This window comes from Mauremys reevesii, linkage group 10 (assembly GCF_016161935.1).
Source record: "Mauremys reevesii isolate NIE-2019 linkage group 10, ASM1616193v1, whole genome shotgun sequence".
NCBI classification, from domain to species: Eukaryota; Metazoa; Chordata; order Testudines; family Geoemydidae; genus Mauremys; species Mauremys reevesii.
This window is the reverse complement of record NC_052632.1, coordinates 78,749,032-78,765,683: the sequence shown is the minus strand read 5'-3', so window position 1 is coordinate 78,765,683 and position 16,652 is coordinate 78,749,032. Positions and strand designations below refer to the sequence as shown.

The window sequence follows — 16,652 nt, the reverse complement described above, 5'->3', positions numbered from 1 at the left end:
GACACCAAGGTCACCCCTTTCCACATGTCAAATCCCCCCTCCAAAGCATGGGGTGCTAGACAAAAGATATTGAAGTTTTAATGTGGGCAAAACAATGTATTTTTCCCTAGCCTCATTTCTGAAACAATGATCCATTTTGGCTAAAAACTTCCAAATTATTCAGCTTGAGGCAGACACCCAGAATGGAAAATGTTAACCAAAACAGTTAAGTTTGGCAAAGTTCTAAGCAACAGAAGGTAGGGTCTTACAATGGGAAGCATCGGGCAACATTAATAATAGACGGGACTACCAGCCCTGCTTATAATACAAGAAACATGACCGGGGGGAGAGGAGGAGTGCTGAAATTTCCCTCCCCCCTGTAATTGTGCTCCTTTACAGACCTTGTAAAATTAGACAGGCCATATGAAAGAGGTATACAATGCAAGGTATGGACAAGGTAGGGCATGCCATTTAACATATTGAAGGCTCTATTTCTGTTCAAACAGGATTGTCTCACTTTTAACTGCCAAATCTCCAAAGGTGATTTCCATTACTTAGTTCATGCAAAAGCTAAGTCAACAACCTGGAACTGTTCAACAATGCCCTTCAAAACTTAAAATATGAGTACTGGCAACTCATAGCAGCAGAGAAATATGATAAGTCACTAACATCTAATGTGCACGCTGTACAGTATGTGAAGGTGATATGAAATGTTCACTAAATAAGCATGCTCAGACATATACACAAACATGAAGCCCATGAAGGCTTTTGCCACATAGTATCCAACTAATAGGTATCCTGGGATGAAGAAAATCCAATTTCATCTTCGATTCTCATAGGATCTGGTTGGGAAATGATCATGAAATGGCCACCAGCAGCTCCCAACCTTTACAATTTGACTTATGGTTTAAGTTCTTTGTAAATCTTCATTCTTATCAAGCTGAATTTGTTTCATGCTATTCAATACATCCCATTAAAGATACTAACAAACATTTAGCAGGCTGTAGTATTCAAAATGCATGACATCCAGAGCATATTTGGTAATCATGAAATTTAGATGATGTATTAAGTTCTTCCTGATCAGCGTTACATGGCAATTTTATGAAGAGATACACATATAAAACTTAGGCCTCTAGATTGGCTAGAAGGCACTAAGTGTGCCTAAATCCTGAGAAACCAAGTATGTCAGGTCCTTTTAGTTAGCTTACTTTCCTTTAAATCATTCTATGAAGCAGAGAAAAGATAAAGGAAGTGAAATAAGAAAAACACCTTCTAAATATCCCACCCCCATCCCCCCAAGGAGTTTGCTAGGTTCCAAAAATCTGCAGATGAGTTTTATACTATTGCCATCTTAACTTGAGAGAATTTTCTAATGCCAAACATATATAACCAGCTAACCATTTGCTGAGAAACAATCACTGCCATAAATTTGCTAACATCCCCACACCAGTTTAAAATAATGTCATAACAAAAGTGCATCATGGAGTTTTTAGTACAGACGAAAGCTATACCTATATAAAACAATCCCTTGGGTTGAAGAGTACCCTCCATTTGACAGGTTAGCTATGTGTCTGTTTTAGGGTGGGAAGCATTCATGTTCTTCCAAAGCATTGGGTATTAACCACTGACAGAAGCAGGATGTTATAATAAATATTTTTCACTAAAACAGCACTTTACATTCACAAGTCTCTTGGCACTTTATAAAAGAGGGCAATACTCATTTTACAATGGAGAAACTGGGGTACAGAAGTTCAGTTTCCCAAGATCCCACACTCTAAGTAGGTACCAGATCAACAGACAACAGATCAAGGTCTCTTGACTACCAGTCATCTGTTCTCACCATTAGACAATGCTGCCTAGGTGACCTCTAGTCTGATCTATTATAATTTTATTAAATGTCCTCAATTAACATTTGCACAATGCTCTGTACATTTACGCTTTCACAATTAAAGATCCCTACTCCTAACTTTTTATTTTGGTGTCTATAGAGTGGGAAGAATGTTGATGCCAAGAGTAGGAAAAAAAAAACCCAAAAAACCTACCATTTTAAAACTCTCAAAAAATGATATTCCTCCTCTCTTCAACCGACTTTTGAAAAAAATGTACTAAATTTCACTTGACAGTATCTTTACTGATGTTCTAAACCCAACAAATGTAGGGATAACCTGAAATACAACATTGAAATGACAACTCTCATACACATTAGTAGGCCTTGCTCACCTCTTCTTGAATGTACTGAAGCAAGAATGGAGAGGCTCTCAAATTATCAACCGGAATATTAAAGAACCCCTGTATTTCCTTCTGATGTAAATCCATTGTAATAAGGTGAGTTAGACCTTTGAAAAGAGAGCAACACTTAAAAGCCACTGTATGAAAAACAAGCAGGACAAACCTAAATATTATCTGTAGATACCAAATTTACTCCTCCTGTAGTTTTCACTAAAGGCTGTTTAGAACATTAATATTTTGTTCTAGTGTAACAGAATATTCTAGTTTTTATTGCAGTATACATGGTAAATAAATCTCCCATTAAGGTTTATGGGGTAACAAATAAATAGGAGTACTTTGCATTTCTATGGTACCTTTTATTAAAGCCCACAGAGCAATTTACAAAAATTGACTAAAATTCTCAACACCCCCATAACATAGATAAATGCCACCTTCTTTCCACATTTGAAGAAATTAAGGTAGTGATTAAGTCATTTGCCCACGGTCACACAATAAAATTGTGACAGAGCTGAGACTGTAACTCAGAACTCCTGACTCCCAATCCCAAATTCTAATTACTCCCACACTTCTTCCCATGAAATCAGAATCAATATTTAATTAAATCTACAAGACCAGACTGCACAATTACACAGCATATCTATGAAATGTTCATTATAACCGTCCACATGCTTCCTGGACAGATGCCATGGGAAAGGACAGGCAGGTGGTTGCCCTGGAGGAATCAGGGGAGTTTATCCCATTCTCAGATGCCACCTTAAAAGTAGATGCAAGTGCGATCACCCAACAGAGAGATAAGAGAGAAACTGACAGAAATACAACTTCCCAAGAGAGAGTTAGGAAGGGAGAGAAGGGACCCAGCAGCAGTATCACAGCAAAGGAACCCCACCTTCCAGGATAGTAGGAATTCCAGCAGACTTATCTCACCAACTCAGCTTGGCATGGACTCTGCAATGGATGTTATAAAGACGTGCTCGTTTTTAATGCAGCATTTCACTCACCACTTTGTATTGCTTTTACGTTGGATTATCCTCTCTAGGGTTTAAAATTTCCTCTTGCTAAAAATCTTTATAGCTATTTCTTATTAAAGTTCCCAGTTTAATGCACACAGCTGTCTAGAAGTTAAATATGACATCAGAAGCCCGCCATGCCCTGATTATTTCACAACATCCTGCATTCTTACCAGCTTTGCACATCATCGAAGCCAGTAATTTAGAGACAATGGAGCCCCTTTTCCTCATCTTGCACTGCTTGCTGTATGGGAAGTAGGGAATCACTCCAATAATGCTTTTGGCACAGGAGGTTTTACAAGCATACACCATGATCAGGAGTTCCATGATCGTAGTATTCACATCCCTGGAATGAGAAGTTTCTAGTTCTGTATCCACGCATAAATATCCTTTAGCTGAATTCAATGTGATACCTACATCTGCTTCAAGGGACTTGAAGAAAAACTGGCAATTGAAATATCCCTATAAAGAATCCAAATATGCACCCTAGGTAGGCCACTGCACTTGACATACTATTTTAATGTCTCACTAGGACTATACTTCATTGTTTCTTCTCCCATTGCCTGTTCTCCAACCTCATTGCTTAGAAAGTCATTTTCAGGACCGTATCAGAACAACATGTTGCTGCAATAAGGCCTACATTGTAATTTGTCTCCCACATCTTTGCACCACAAGATAAAAATTGAGTAAATATGTTTTAACTACGGACAGGACTAACAGTTTTAGATTCCCACAATACATTCTCCTATTATTTTGGCCAAAAATAGGCCTTGGCCAACACTAGGCTTTAAATATTTAGCAACTAACATCCTATCTCCTGTCTCTAAAGAAAAAGATTGAGTGGCATATATTAATGTGGAAGGACTGATCATCAGGTAAACCAGTCCCATCATTTCTGCTGCTGTCAGAAACTAGAAGTATGCCTTTGAATTGTAGAGCTGTGTATATTCTTGAGAACATACAATTATTATGTTGCTTAATGAGTCACATGAGCCATTTGCTTTGAAGAGAGTGCTCCCACATTTAAAAGCATTAAGTGGTGCTGCACTCAGCGTAGTCGATCACAAGATTTTAAAGAGAACAAAGTAAGGAACAGAGTGTACATTGCAAAAGAATGCAGAAACCCATAGAGCAAAATCCAGATTCATCTGAATATAAACAAAGTAAATGGTCAGATTATAAGAAGATCCCCCACATATACACCTTTTAAATCACAGAGACCAACTGGCCCATCTGTGAATCTCTCACACGTACAAAAAACGAAGACAAAAGAATTCTTAAAGATAAACCATGTCAGAAAGTACTCTAGTTTCTTTAGAATATGTGTTAGTTGTTACTCACTTTGAAACTGTTTGGATGATAAAGACATCTTTTCCTCTCACAGACTCTTGAATCTGCACCCTTGTTTCTGCCAAGAAGAGAAACATACAAAGATTTAAGAAACATACAACAGGACTTCATGGAATTACTCCATGAGGTCGTTATACGCTATAGACAAATCTAAAAAATAAATATATTTCTCCATCTTCAAACTGAAAGAGAATAGCCATATTGAAGACAGTACTCATGGTCAAGTTTACAGACTTGTGTGCATTAGGTGCACAACTCCCACTAATGATGACGTGAGTCATGTGATAAGTTCCACATGAGGACTTGAAAATGTATCCTTTTGGATCTAAGGAAGGTGATGATGTTGGCTACATACATGAACCCTCTGACCAATAATATTACACCATGACAATACCAGCATTTAATGAGGATGAAGGAGCAATATAAAAAAAACTGATTGGAGAGAGACAGCATACGACAGTGTGTGTGAAAGAGAGAGATGTATGCTAGTGATCACATACAAAAATAGGTGGTCTGGAAGAGTGACAGTCCTCAGAAGGCAGGAAGAGGAGAGGTGAAAGTTCACACGTATGAGAGAACACAAATGTGAGAAAGTGGTGCTTCGCTTTTCTGTAAATAAGTTCTAAGGAGGGTTAGGTAATATACTCTCTCCCACAGAGGCAGAATGAAAGGTTTATTTAACCATTAAATGCTCACCTCTGTTTGGCTCCTGATAAACCTGAACTTTGCCCATCTCTACCCCTAAGCGTCTGAAGAAAAAGAAAAGCAAAAATCAGTACATTACACCAAAGGGAATGGAAACCAGCATAAAGAAGCAGCCCAACGCAATGTTCATAACACTGTACAAATCTACACTTCATAAATCACAGGACAAATGTGTTACTATGAGATGTCTCACAAATTTACATTTTGCAAGAGTTATGTTACAGGTTGATCTAAGCCTGTCCACAAATAAAAACAATGTTAAAAAAAAAAAAAACAGCGAACAACATTTTAGAAATTATGCAACAAGTTTCTCATCATCTACATGGTGTCACAGATGTGCACAAGGCTTTATAAGACTGAGTTTAAATAGGTCCTTTCCCAGCAAAATTTCCCATCGAGACTGGAGAAGAGGTGAAATGAGGCAAGAGCAGACAAAGCTGTAGTTAATAAGCTTTTGAAGGTTAAACTATGGTTTAATATGTCTGTATTAGCATAAAAAAGCCCATTACTAAAAAGGAACTAATAGCATGAATGATGCACAAATATCCCCATATCCAAACACTGTGTAACCTCAGCCCTCCCTCAGCACCCTTCTTGTCTGTCCTTCCTAGGTCACGTCTAATTTAGACTGTAGGGAAGTGACCTGTCACATCTGATATTTCTAAAAGCATCTTGCACGCCTATGCTCATAAAATAGGATATAAATGTATTCAAGACATAATAGATCTGCCAAAGCTATTAGTGCACTTTATACTAAAAATCCTCAACATCTAAATAAATTTGTATTGAGCAGAAAGGACAAGCCTTGATAACTAACAAAGCCATAGTACATATGGAATGAGAAAACAATGGATTTTTCTAACATATAGGATTATTTATCACTATCCAAATAAAAACCTTTGTAACTTATGTCTCCTAAACAATATTAATGGGCAGGGACGGCTCAGGCTTTGTTGCTGCCTCAAGCAAAAAAAAAAAAAAGGGGGGGGGAGCGGAGCGGCAAAGCAGGGGGGGGGCCCAAAAACAAAAACATGGAGCAGCAAAGCGGGGGGGGGGACACACATACAAAAAAAAGACATGGTGCGGCTGGAGCGGCAAAGCCGGGGGGCAAGGGGAAACAAAAATGGCGCGGCTGGCAAAGCGGGTAAAAAAACAAAACAAAAAACCCTACAGGGCGGCCGAAGCCAGGGAGCAGGGGGACTCCCTGTGCTACAGAGTACGCGCCTGGTCTAGTGGAGGGGAGAGGAAGGGGGAGGGGGGTGGCCAGCACTTCAGCGGGGCGCTCACCCCGCGGCGTGGACTGCCGCGCCGCCTGCCGGGAGGGCTCTGCTTCGCTCTGGTCAACGGGGAGGGAAAGATGCAGGCTGCCCTGCCAAGTTTGCTGCAGGGCATTCCCCTCCTCCACGCTGCCGCCCCTACAGGGCGGCTGGAGCAACGAACAAAAACAAACAAACAAAAAAAGCAGCCGTGCCGCCCTAGGTTTGGCCAGAATGCTGCCCCGTAGAATCTGCCACCCCAAGCACGAGCTTGCTCGCCTGGTGCCTAGAGCCAGCCCTGTTAATGGGGCCTTTCACAGCTTGCAAACAAACAGGCAGAGCTTAAATGTTTTCTTTGTTATTTGGTGAATAAAGTACACAGTATCTTTTCAAAATTCAACTACTATAAAGATTTTAGGTGAGGTATTGACAACCTATCGCTGGACATTGTGTTCTCTAATTTGCATATCCCACAGTAATGAAAAAAGGTTTGTCAGGGGCTATACTACCCTACATGTAGTTGTTAAATGCTATGGATGCCAGGGCAAGGTGATCCAACAACAAACCTCTCCCAGCTTGCTATACTGAGCTTCACAATTAACACCTTTATTACACGTACTACAGACTGCCCTGGGGCACAGTTCCCTAATTAATTCTTTAAAATGATAGCTCAAAACAAACATCTATAATATTTATTTTCAGAGATGCAAGTTTAGTTGATTAGGAACAAAGATTTATTGTAGTGACTGTGTACCTTGTAGGTAACTTTATTTTTCCAAACAATGGCTCAGTTTTACTAAGTAACTTTACAAAATATTCTTATCTGTTGAAGACTGATCTCTACTCCCAACCCACTTACACCAATGTCCTACATGCTATGATGGCAGCAAAGACTAACCACAGGATATTACTTACTCAGCAATTCTCCTCGATAGTTCCGTGCATGATGAATTGGAATTAGCTGAAAACAGCACCAGCCCACTCTTTGTTATATTCATGATGGCTCCTATTTCAGTTGATGCCACACAAAACATCAAAACCTACTTTGTCTTTCCACTTCTAAAATACTGCAAAAAAAAAATAAATGACATAGTAAGCATTACAATATCTACTGTAGAAACAAGTTTCCTTTGAATATGGGCTGCAGACTAATTCATCCTCCTGCATCCTCATACAGAATTGTTTAGTAAAAACATAAAGAACAATACTACAAAGATGTAATCCTTACAACAATCCTTTGTGCCACATAAGCATTACTCTTTTTAAAGATCTGGGCACTAAACAGTGCACCCAGCAACAAAACATGAGGAGTGTGAGTGGATCTGGTCTTCTCTATCTCGTCTTGTCCTCAGCATTCATGGCAGCATCTAGCAGAAAGGCACCAAGAATGGTTTCTTCAAACTCCCATCAGATCATATCACAAATTCTACAAATTTTTTAATCATCTTCCTCAGTTTACATCTGACAGGGCAGATTGTTTGCCTACTATTTTTATCTGCTTGTCTAATTAACTTTCTGCCATTGCAGCAAAGAATCCTGTGGCACCTTATAGACTAACAGATGTTTTGCAGCATGAGCTTTCGTGGGTGAATACCCACTTCTTCGGATGCAATGCCATTGTCATTCTCCAGCTGGGAGCAAAGACTAAAATTAAGTGGTTTCCAAGATTACACCATCAAATTGGTGAATGGTTTGTTATTAGAATGGAGTTCCCAGTTCTGTGCTAAATCCAGTACAGAAGCCTCTCTATGTATATACTATACATGCATTGTATATGTTTGCTTATTTTGCAATAAATTATAAACTTACAAATAACGGCTGAACTTAAGGAAGAGTTCAATAAAGTTGGCAGATGTAACTAATGCCCTCTTGTACAATGCATCCACTTGGTCATGTAGCTGCTGTCATTCTTCGACACTAAAATTGCTCCTATGGAAACAACACAGAGAAAACAAACATCAAGAGACAATTTAGACACTTTTATTCAATAAAGGCACACACACAAAAATCAATGAATCACTTCAGGGTTTCTTCATACTATTTATTCCAGTTTTTAATATCACATTTTTGTGCCACAAGGTAATAGAACACTTAAGTGACAGTATCACGCTGAACTGCAGCCACCATTATAGAGATAAAATAAGTACCATCTTAATTATCAAAGTGCTAAAACCCAGGGCTTTGGAGCAGAGCCCAGAGCAGCTCCAGAGCAATGGAGCTGCAGGTTTTTCCCTGGAGCTGGAGCGGAGCTCCAAAGCCCTGCTAAAAAACTCAGCAACTTGCTTTTTTAATATATAAATACTCAATATTACTCAAATAACTGAACGTATCAATACCAGCAGCATAACTCAAACAAAGGAAGTTAACTTAGGCCAATGTCTCCATCTCATACCTTACCACAAATGTTTCCCAGACAGAGATTGCAAGCATCTAGCAAAGGTACAGAATCCATTTTAGGACTGTTAGTACACCCTCTTCTTAAGTACTCTAAAATAGCATATACAAAAATGACTGTGTATTAGTCACATTTATGGAAGCAGCTGCTGGATTCAAACACTGACCAGCTATATTAAAGCTATATTAAATTTTACCAGCCTTTGCAACTAGACCTACTCTTACTCAGTTTGTCCAGGATGCAGAAGCTATATTTGGCTCATCAGCAGTTGAGAGCCAAAAAGAGGATGGGTATTTCCTACAAATAAAACACGCCACCACTGTGCAGCACTCTGCTCAGTTCTTGTGAATCAAAAACTGGCTCATGATACCACAGAAGCTTTTAATAGGGAGAGGTTGCAACAGGTACAACAGTAGAGCAGACCCCAGGAGTGTGCCTCAATTCTAACCTTAAAAAACAACCTGTAAGTTAATAAGACAGAACAGACCTCAGGTCCTTTCAATCCCTGCTCTCAGCCGAGTCTATCAGAAGGAAAACTATCAGGCTATGTCTACACTAGCACTTTTGTCAGTACAACTTACGTCGCTGGGAGTATGCCCCTCTGAGTGACATAAGTTACACCGACAAAAGCATCAGCGTGGACAGTGCTATGTCAGCAAGAGAGTCATAGTTTGGGGGTTCTCTATAAAGTGAGCCTAAAAACAATAATACTTAATATTTGTGCAATGCTTTTCAAACTTTGGCCTTGTTCTTATCCATTTTTCATAAATGGGGAAACCCAGGCAGAAGAGTTAAGAGATTTTCCCCAAGGTTATGAGTTCCTGGCTTCCAATTTATTGTTCAGATCACATCTCACTTTTTAGTAAGACAGGAACATTTTCATGAGTGATTTTAAAGCGCCAGTTCTGCAGGTCAGTAGGGTATACTTCAGAGGTAACAATTGGGCTAAAGTAGGGGAGGAAATGCTAGGTATATGCATAATGCAAGCTCCAGGATGGTAAATCTGTGGGTAACATTGACCTGGTCATCCTGAAACAGGTGTTGGGGTTACCGCCAACTCATTTGGCAAAACTATGAGTAAAATCATGGCCTTGAAACAAGTGCATATCTACGCACACACATAACCCAACAGCTCTGTCCAGACTGACCTTCGAAGTTTGGATCAGGTTTGAGAAAAGAACATTTACCCAAAATTGTCCTCCCAGCACCATCATACCCTCCCCACCTTCCCCGAGACCCCAATTCCCATTGTGTTGCTTTGGCTATGAAGTAACATACCACAGCCACTCAGGTACATAAGGAAAACAACATTGTCAGACTGAGCCCCAGTGAAAACTGATCTCAATTCATAATAGATTCTAGACCCCCCGGGATTTCAGGGCCCTTTCATAGAAAGAAGGGAATGGAGACAGAAAACACCCAAATATATCACAGCTTCCAGAGCATAACGGAGATGAGCCATTGCCACCAGGTCCAGTCCTCATTGCTCCTACAAAGAGGATGATGGACAGAGATGAACTTCCCACTCCCACCCCAGAGGGAGGCTGGGGATTAATCCCTTCCCTCTCACACACACACACACACACACTTCCCCTTCCCATTTGCAGTTGGAAATATTTCAATAGCTCGGACACAGGTTTGATACAGGAGTGGGTGGGTGAGATTCTGTGGCCTGCGTTGTGCAGGAGGTCAGACTAGATGATCATAATGGTCCCTTCTGACCTTAAAGTCTATGATAGAACCCAAAGGTCCCAGTTGGGATTGGGAACCCACTGTGTACAAATACACAAAGGAAATTCCCTTCCCTGGAGGGCTTACAATTTATTTCCTATGCTAGGAAAGGAAACTCCCCCACCACAGGATTTCCCCTTGGGAGGAGGAGGATAATGGTGATGAACCCATCCCACCTACCCAGAGAGGGGAGGGGGGAGAATAGGAATTAACCCATCCTCCCTCACCCCACCCCTCTTGCCCTGTGAGAGCGGGGGGAGGGGAAGGAAAAGGTACAGTAATGAACCCATCCCCCACCTTACCTGCCCTGAGGCGGGGAAATAGTGAACCCATCCCCCACCCCACCCAGGAGCACGGAGGGGGGAGTACGAATGAACCCATTCCCCACCCCACCTCCCCCCTCGGCTCATGGGGGCGAGGGAAGGGGAAGGGAGGAGAGGGAATAGCAATGAACCCATCCCCCACCTTACCTGCCCTGAGGCTGGGGGGGGGGGATTGCAGTGACCCCATCCCCCACCTTACCTGCCCTGAGGCTGGGGAGGGGGGATAGCAGTGACCCCATCCCCATCCTTACCTGCCCTGAGGCTGGGAAGGGGGGATAGCAGTGACCCCATCCCCCACCTTACCTGCCCTGAGGCTGGGGAGGGGGGATAGCAGTGACCCCATCCCCCACCTTACCTGCCCTGAGGCTGGGGAGGGGGGATAGCAGTGACCCCATCCCCCACCTTACCTGCCCTGAGGCTGGGGGGGGGATAGCAGTGACCCCATCCCCCACCTTACCTGCCCTGAGGCGGGGGGGGGGGGAAATAGCAGTGACCCCATCCCCATCCTTACCTGCCCTGAGGCTGGGGGGGGGAATAGCAGTGACCCCATCCCCCACCTTACCTGCCCTGAGGCTGGGGGAGAAGGGGGAGCAGTGATCCCATCCCCCACCTTACCTGCCCTGAGGCTGGGGGGGGGATAGCAGTGACCCCATCCCCCACCTTACCTGCCCTGAGGCTGGGGGGGGGATAGCAGTGACCCCATCCCCCACCTTACCTGCCCTGAGGCTGGGGGGGGAGCAGTGACCCCATCCCCCACCTTACCTGCCCTGAGGCTGGGGGAGAAGGGGGAGCAGTGACCCCATCCCCCACCTTACCTGCCCTGAGGCTGGGGGGGGGAATAGCAGTGACCCCATCCCCCACCTTACCTGCCCTGAGGCTGGGGGGGGGGATTGCAGTGACCCCACGCCCCGAGGCGGGGGCAGGCTGGACCCGAGCCGCCCCAGGGGTGCTCACCTCGCCTAGGCAGGGGGACGTGCCGGTGGCCTCCCAGGCCGGGAGCAGCGCGGGCGGTGGCGAGCAGGCTGGTCCGCGCCGGAGGATGGAGCGCGCCCCAGGCGGAGATGGCGGCGTGGCCGAGCCTCTTACCTGCTGTTCAGCGCCACTCCGGCCCCCCCGGCTCCCGGGAGAAGGCGGCGGCCCAGCCGGCCGGCGGAGGGAGGGGAGGTGGCGGCTTGGCTCAGCCCCTCGCCGTCCGGCTGCAAAATGGCGGCGCCGTGCGAGGGGGAGGGGCAGGGGCAGGGGCAGCCGCGAGGCGCGCTACTCCCCTCAGTACCCCCCTCGGGTAGTGGGGGGGTGGCTGTGGGGCACTGCTCCCCTCAGCGCCCCCTCGGGTAGTGTGGGGGGTGGCTGTGGGGCACTGCTCTCCTCAGCGTCCCCCCAGCTCATGGGGGGGGGCACTACTCCCCTCAGCGCCCCCTCGGGTAGTGTGGGGGGTGGCTGTGGGGCGCTGCTCTCCTCAGCATCCCCCCAGCTCATGGGGGGGCACTACTCCCCTCAGCGCCCCCTCGGGTAGTGTGGGGGGGTGGCTGTGGGGCGCTGCTCTCCTCATCGTCCCCCCAGCTCACGGGGGGGGCACTACTCCCCTCAGCGCCCCTCGGGTAGTGTGGGGTGGCTGTGGGCGCTGCTCTCTCATCGTCCCCAGCTCACGGGGCACTACTCCCCTCAGCGCCCCCTCGGGTAGTGTGGGGGGTGGCTGTGGGGTGCTTCTCTCCTCAGCGTCCCCCCAGCTCATGGGGGGGGCTGTGGGGCACTACTCCCCTCACATCTCCCCAGCTCATGAGGGCGGGCTGTGGGGCATTACTCCTCTCAGCATCCCCCAGCTTATGGGGGGGTGGCTGTGGGGCACTACTCTCAGCATCCCCCAGCTTATGGGGGGGTGGCTGTGGGGCACTACTGCCCTCAGCATCCCCCCAGCGCATGGGGGGGCATTACTCCCCTCAGCATCCCCCCAGCGCATGGGGGGGCTGTGGGGCAGTATTATATTGGGTGTGGCAGGCAGGAGTATCCATGGGCAGAGATGCATGTTGGGGGGGTAGGGTGACCACACAGCAAATGTGAAAAATCAGGACGGATGGGGGGTAATAGGAGCCTATTAAGAAAAAGATTCAAAAATCGGGACTGTTCTTATAAAATCGGGACATCTAGTCACCCTGTTTGGGGGGAAGATGGTATAGGAATAGTGACAGGGTCCATGTGTAGGGGTAGATAGATGGGGGCCCCTAAGCTGTGACTGCCTGGGGAGAAGAGGCAGGTGGTAGTAGGTGGATGTAAATAAGGGGGTGAAGGGCTTGGGGGGGCAGATTTGAATAGGAGTTGGGGAGTGGGTGGCAACAGAGGTAGACGTAAGGGGCCAGGAGTCAGGGTAGAATTGATTGCATAAGGAGGGCAGTGTGTTGGAGGAACATTACACCGAATGGGAGAGCAAACGTAGGAGAAACCAAAGTTGTGTATGGTAAAAAACCCTGTGCAGTGATGGAGCCCAAATAATACCATCATTTATTACAACCATTTCCTGAAAATAATGAGCCTCCTGTCTAAGTCACACTTTGGCAAGTCAAAAACACAGGGCCTAGAATCATAGAATTAGAAGGGATTGCAAGAGTCATCTAGTCTGACCCCCTGCCAACATGCAGGATTTGTTGCATCTAAACCAGTGAATTTCAACCTTTTTTCATTTGTGTACCCCTAAAATTTCAAATGGAGGTGCAGGTACCTTTGGAAATCTTAGACATGGTCTACAGACCCCTAGGGGTCCACAGACAGTTTGAAAACCACAAGGCTTTGTCAACACAACAAACCTTACAGATGCACAACTGTACCACTACAGCTGTGTAGCTTTAAGGTCTCCTGTGTAGCTGTTCTTTGTTGGCAGGAGAGAGCTCTCCTGCTGGCATAATTAAATCACCCCCATAGCAGCATTAGCTATGTCAGCAAGAAAGCCTCTCCTGCCCACATAGCACTGTACACACCAGCACTTTTGTCAGTGAAACTTATGTCCGCCAGGGGGGTGTTTTTTTCACACCCCTGACAGACAAAAGTTTTGCCAACAAAAGTGCTACTGTAGACAAAGCCTAAAACAGATGGCTCTCCAGCCTCCTTTTGAAAATCTCTAGTGAAGGAGCATCCACAGCCTCCCTAGGCAGTCTGTTCCATTGTCCTACTGTTCTTACAGTTAGGATATTTTTCCTGAGATTTCATCTAAATCTGCTCTGCTATAGTTTGAACCCATTGCCTCTTGCCCTGCCTTCTGTGGCAAAAGAGAACAACTTTCCTCAATCTTTTTTATGGCAGCCTTTCAAGTATTTGAAGACTCATGTCCCTCCTTAATCTCCCTTTTCTAAACTAAACATATCCAGTTCCTTCAGCCTTTGTTCGTATGGCTTGCATTCCACCCATTTGATCATCTTTGTCGCTCGCCTCTGGATCTTTTCCAGTGTCTCTACATCCTTTCTATACATTGGTGATCAAAATTGGACACAGTACTCTGGTGGAGGCCTAACCAGCACTGACTAGAGTTGTACTATCACCTACCGTGACTTGTATGCTATGCCTCTGTTAATGCAACCCAAAATTTTATTTGCAACAGCATCACGTTGCTGACTCATGTTGAGGTTGTGATCCACTTCAACTCCCAGATCCTTCTCAGCAGTCAGCTGCTGCCAAGCCAGTTATCCCCCATTCTGTATTTGTGCATTTGGTTTTTCTTCCCTAGATGTTGCACCTTCCATTTGTCTTTGATGAATTTCATTTTATCGTCTGTCTCCAATTTATCATGATCCCTCTAAATTTTAGCTCTATCCTCCAAAATGCTGGCAATGCCCCCAGCTTTATGTCATCTGCAAATTTGCCTGCCTGATTCGCTATAGCCTAGTACTGCCTTTACACTGCTCTGGTTGCACAAAGAGGTCCTAAACCTGATGGATCCAACCCCTGGAAAATATCCTGGAGCAGGGGAAATTTTAATGTGACATAGTGTGACATCAAGCAGTTATAACACATCTACATTACCTGCCTTCACCATCCCAGCGTAGAGGATATGATAGAGGCATGAGTAGGGAAAGAGGTTGGGGCTGGAACACTGCTGAGCTCTGGCTATTCTCAGCTACAAGAATGGTCCTTTGAGGGCTTGACAGGCCCCAGAATATGTGAAGGCCTCAAAAGGTGTGGTAAAGTCACCCCTGCCCCCCACCCCAGTCTTTTTTAGTCACTTACAAACAACATAGAATCATGTATCAGAGGGGTAGCCATGTTAGTCTGTATCCACAAAAACAACGAGGAGTCCAGTGGGACCTTAAACACTAACAGATTTATTTGGGCATAAGCTTTTGTGGGTAAAAACCACTTCTTACCCATGAAACTTATGCCCAAATAAATCTGTTAGTCTTTAAGGTGCCACTGGACTTAACATAGAATCATAGAACTGGAAGGAACCTCGAGAGGTCATCTAGTCCAGTCCCCTACACTCATAGCACATCAAACACAATTGCACTTAATTTTGAGTTTCTTAGCAAGACCCCCTGCATTCTGTATCTAACATCGGCTGAAAAGGTAATTTAAATCCCCAGCTGCTTTGCAGAAAGAGGCAGAGTTAGCTATTCTGTCTTTAAGCCTCTATGTTTATCACAGCCATGATTTCAATGATTTTCAGATTTTATTTTTATTTTTTTATAAAAAGTCATGGTCTTTGTCATCCTGCACTGCCTGCAAATAAGTAAAACTACCATGAATTTTCACATGTTTGGATTTGTATCTTATATGAGGGATTTTTAAAATGGTTTTCGGTTTTTAAATGAGTTTAAAACTTTTTATTATAAAATAGAGGATACTTTAGTTTTCTCAGTTTCCCATGATAAATAATGTTAATTATAATCTGTGCCACAATTTTAGCTTTTTTAAAAACCAAAGTTATGATTTGTGCAATTTTTGCCATGACAAAGCTGTGGGGGTTTTTTCCATGACAAGCAGCCAACCTCTATTTTTCATTACTTTGGAGTGAGACCTTGGGCTCCTAGGCAGTTATTAATATCAGTACTGAACCCTCCCCCTCTCCTTCATAGTTCTGAGAGCCTAACATAAAAGGGGAAGTGAAGTCAAGTGATATCCATTGTCTCCTGTCAGGCAAGTGGTCCTGCATTCAGTTTCATATCTTTAAATTACAGCTTTCACTAACATGAGATGGATTATTTATTTTTGGTCTGCATATAGCACATATCACTCTAGTATCTCATGGTTGCTCATTTCACTTAGATTCCATAACCTTTGCTTATATTTTTTAAACTTCCTTCCTTCCATCAACTAGTTTATCATCTCTCTTCATATTCTCGTAAAACTGAATGGAGCTGATCGATCCATTTAACATGGGAGCACAGGACAGAATCCAGATGGGAAAGCATCGTTTTTTTTTCTCCACATGTTCACACAGAACTAAAGCATTTATTTCTGCTGTGTGAACAAAATAAATTCCTTACTGTGGGCCTGATTCACCAGTCACACATTTTCTGTTCAAGTAACTTTGTTTACTTCTGTGGAGTTGCTTCTGATTTTACACTGGTAAGTGAAAGGAAAAAATCAAGCCCTGTAAATGTATTTCTCTGTAACCTGACAGGTGTTTCCCAAGCTCGCTGAGCCCTACATTTCTTTAACTATTTTTCAGTATCTTGGGTTGATTCCCTCCCTG

The 16,652-nt window shown here is 44.2% G+C and overlaps 1 protein-coding gene across 3 annotated transcripts in view; it reads right to left on the bottom strand.

The window, feature by feature from the left end:
• The window catches only part of PRPSAP2 (phosphoribosyl pyrophosphate synthetase associated protein 2), a 34,145-nt gene that overhangs the window by 17,123 nt on the left and 370 nt on the right, over window positions 1-16,652 (bottom strand). The window contains exons 1-7 of one of the 3 annotated variants that reach the window (XM_039491459.1): window positions 11,930-12,322; window positions 8,336-8,455; window positions 7,442-7,593; window positions 5,262-5,314; window positions 4,557-4,623; window positions 3,389-3,561; window positions 2,200-2,315 (exon numbers count right to left, since the gene is read on the bottom strand). In XM_039491459.1, the coding sequence (XP_039347393.1) occupies window positions 2,200-2,315; window positions 3,389-3,561; window positions 4,557-4,623; window positions 5,262-5,314; window positions 7,442-7,560 (528 nt within the window). In that variant the 5' untranslated portion in view covers window positions 7,561-7,593; window positions 8,336-8,455; window positions 11,930-12,322. Of the gene's footprint in view, window positions 1-2,199; window positions 2,316-3,388; window positions 3,562-4,556; window positions 4,624-5,261; window positions 5,315-7,441; window positions 7,594-8,335; window positions 8,456-11,929; window positions 12,323-16,652 lie in introns of those variants that run through there. The other 2 variants (XM_039491460.1, XM_039491461.1) reach the window with 2 other exon arrangements.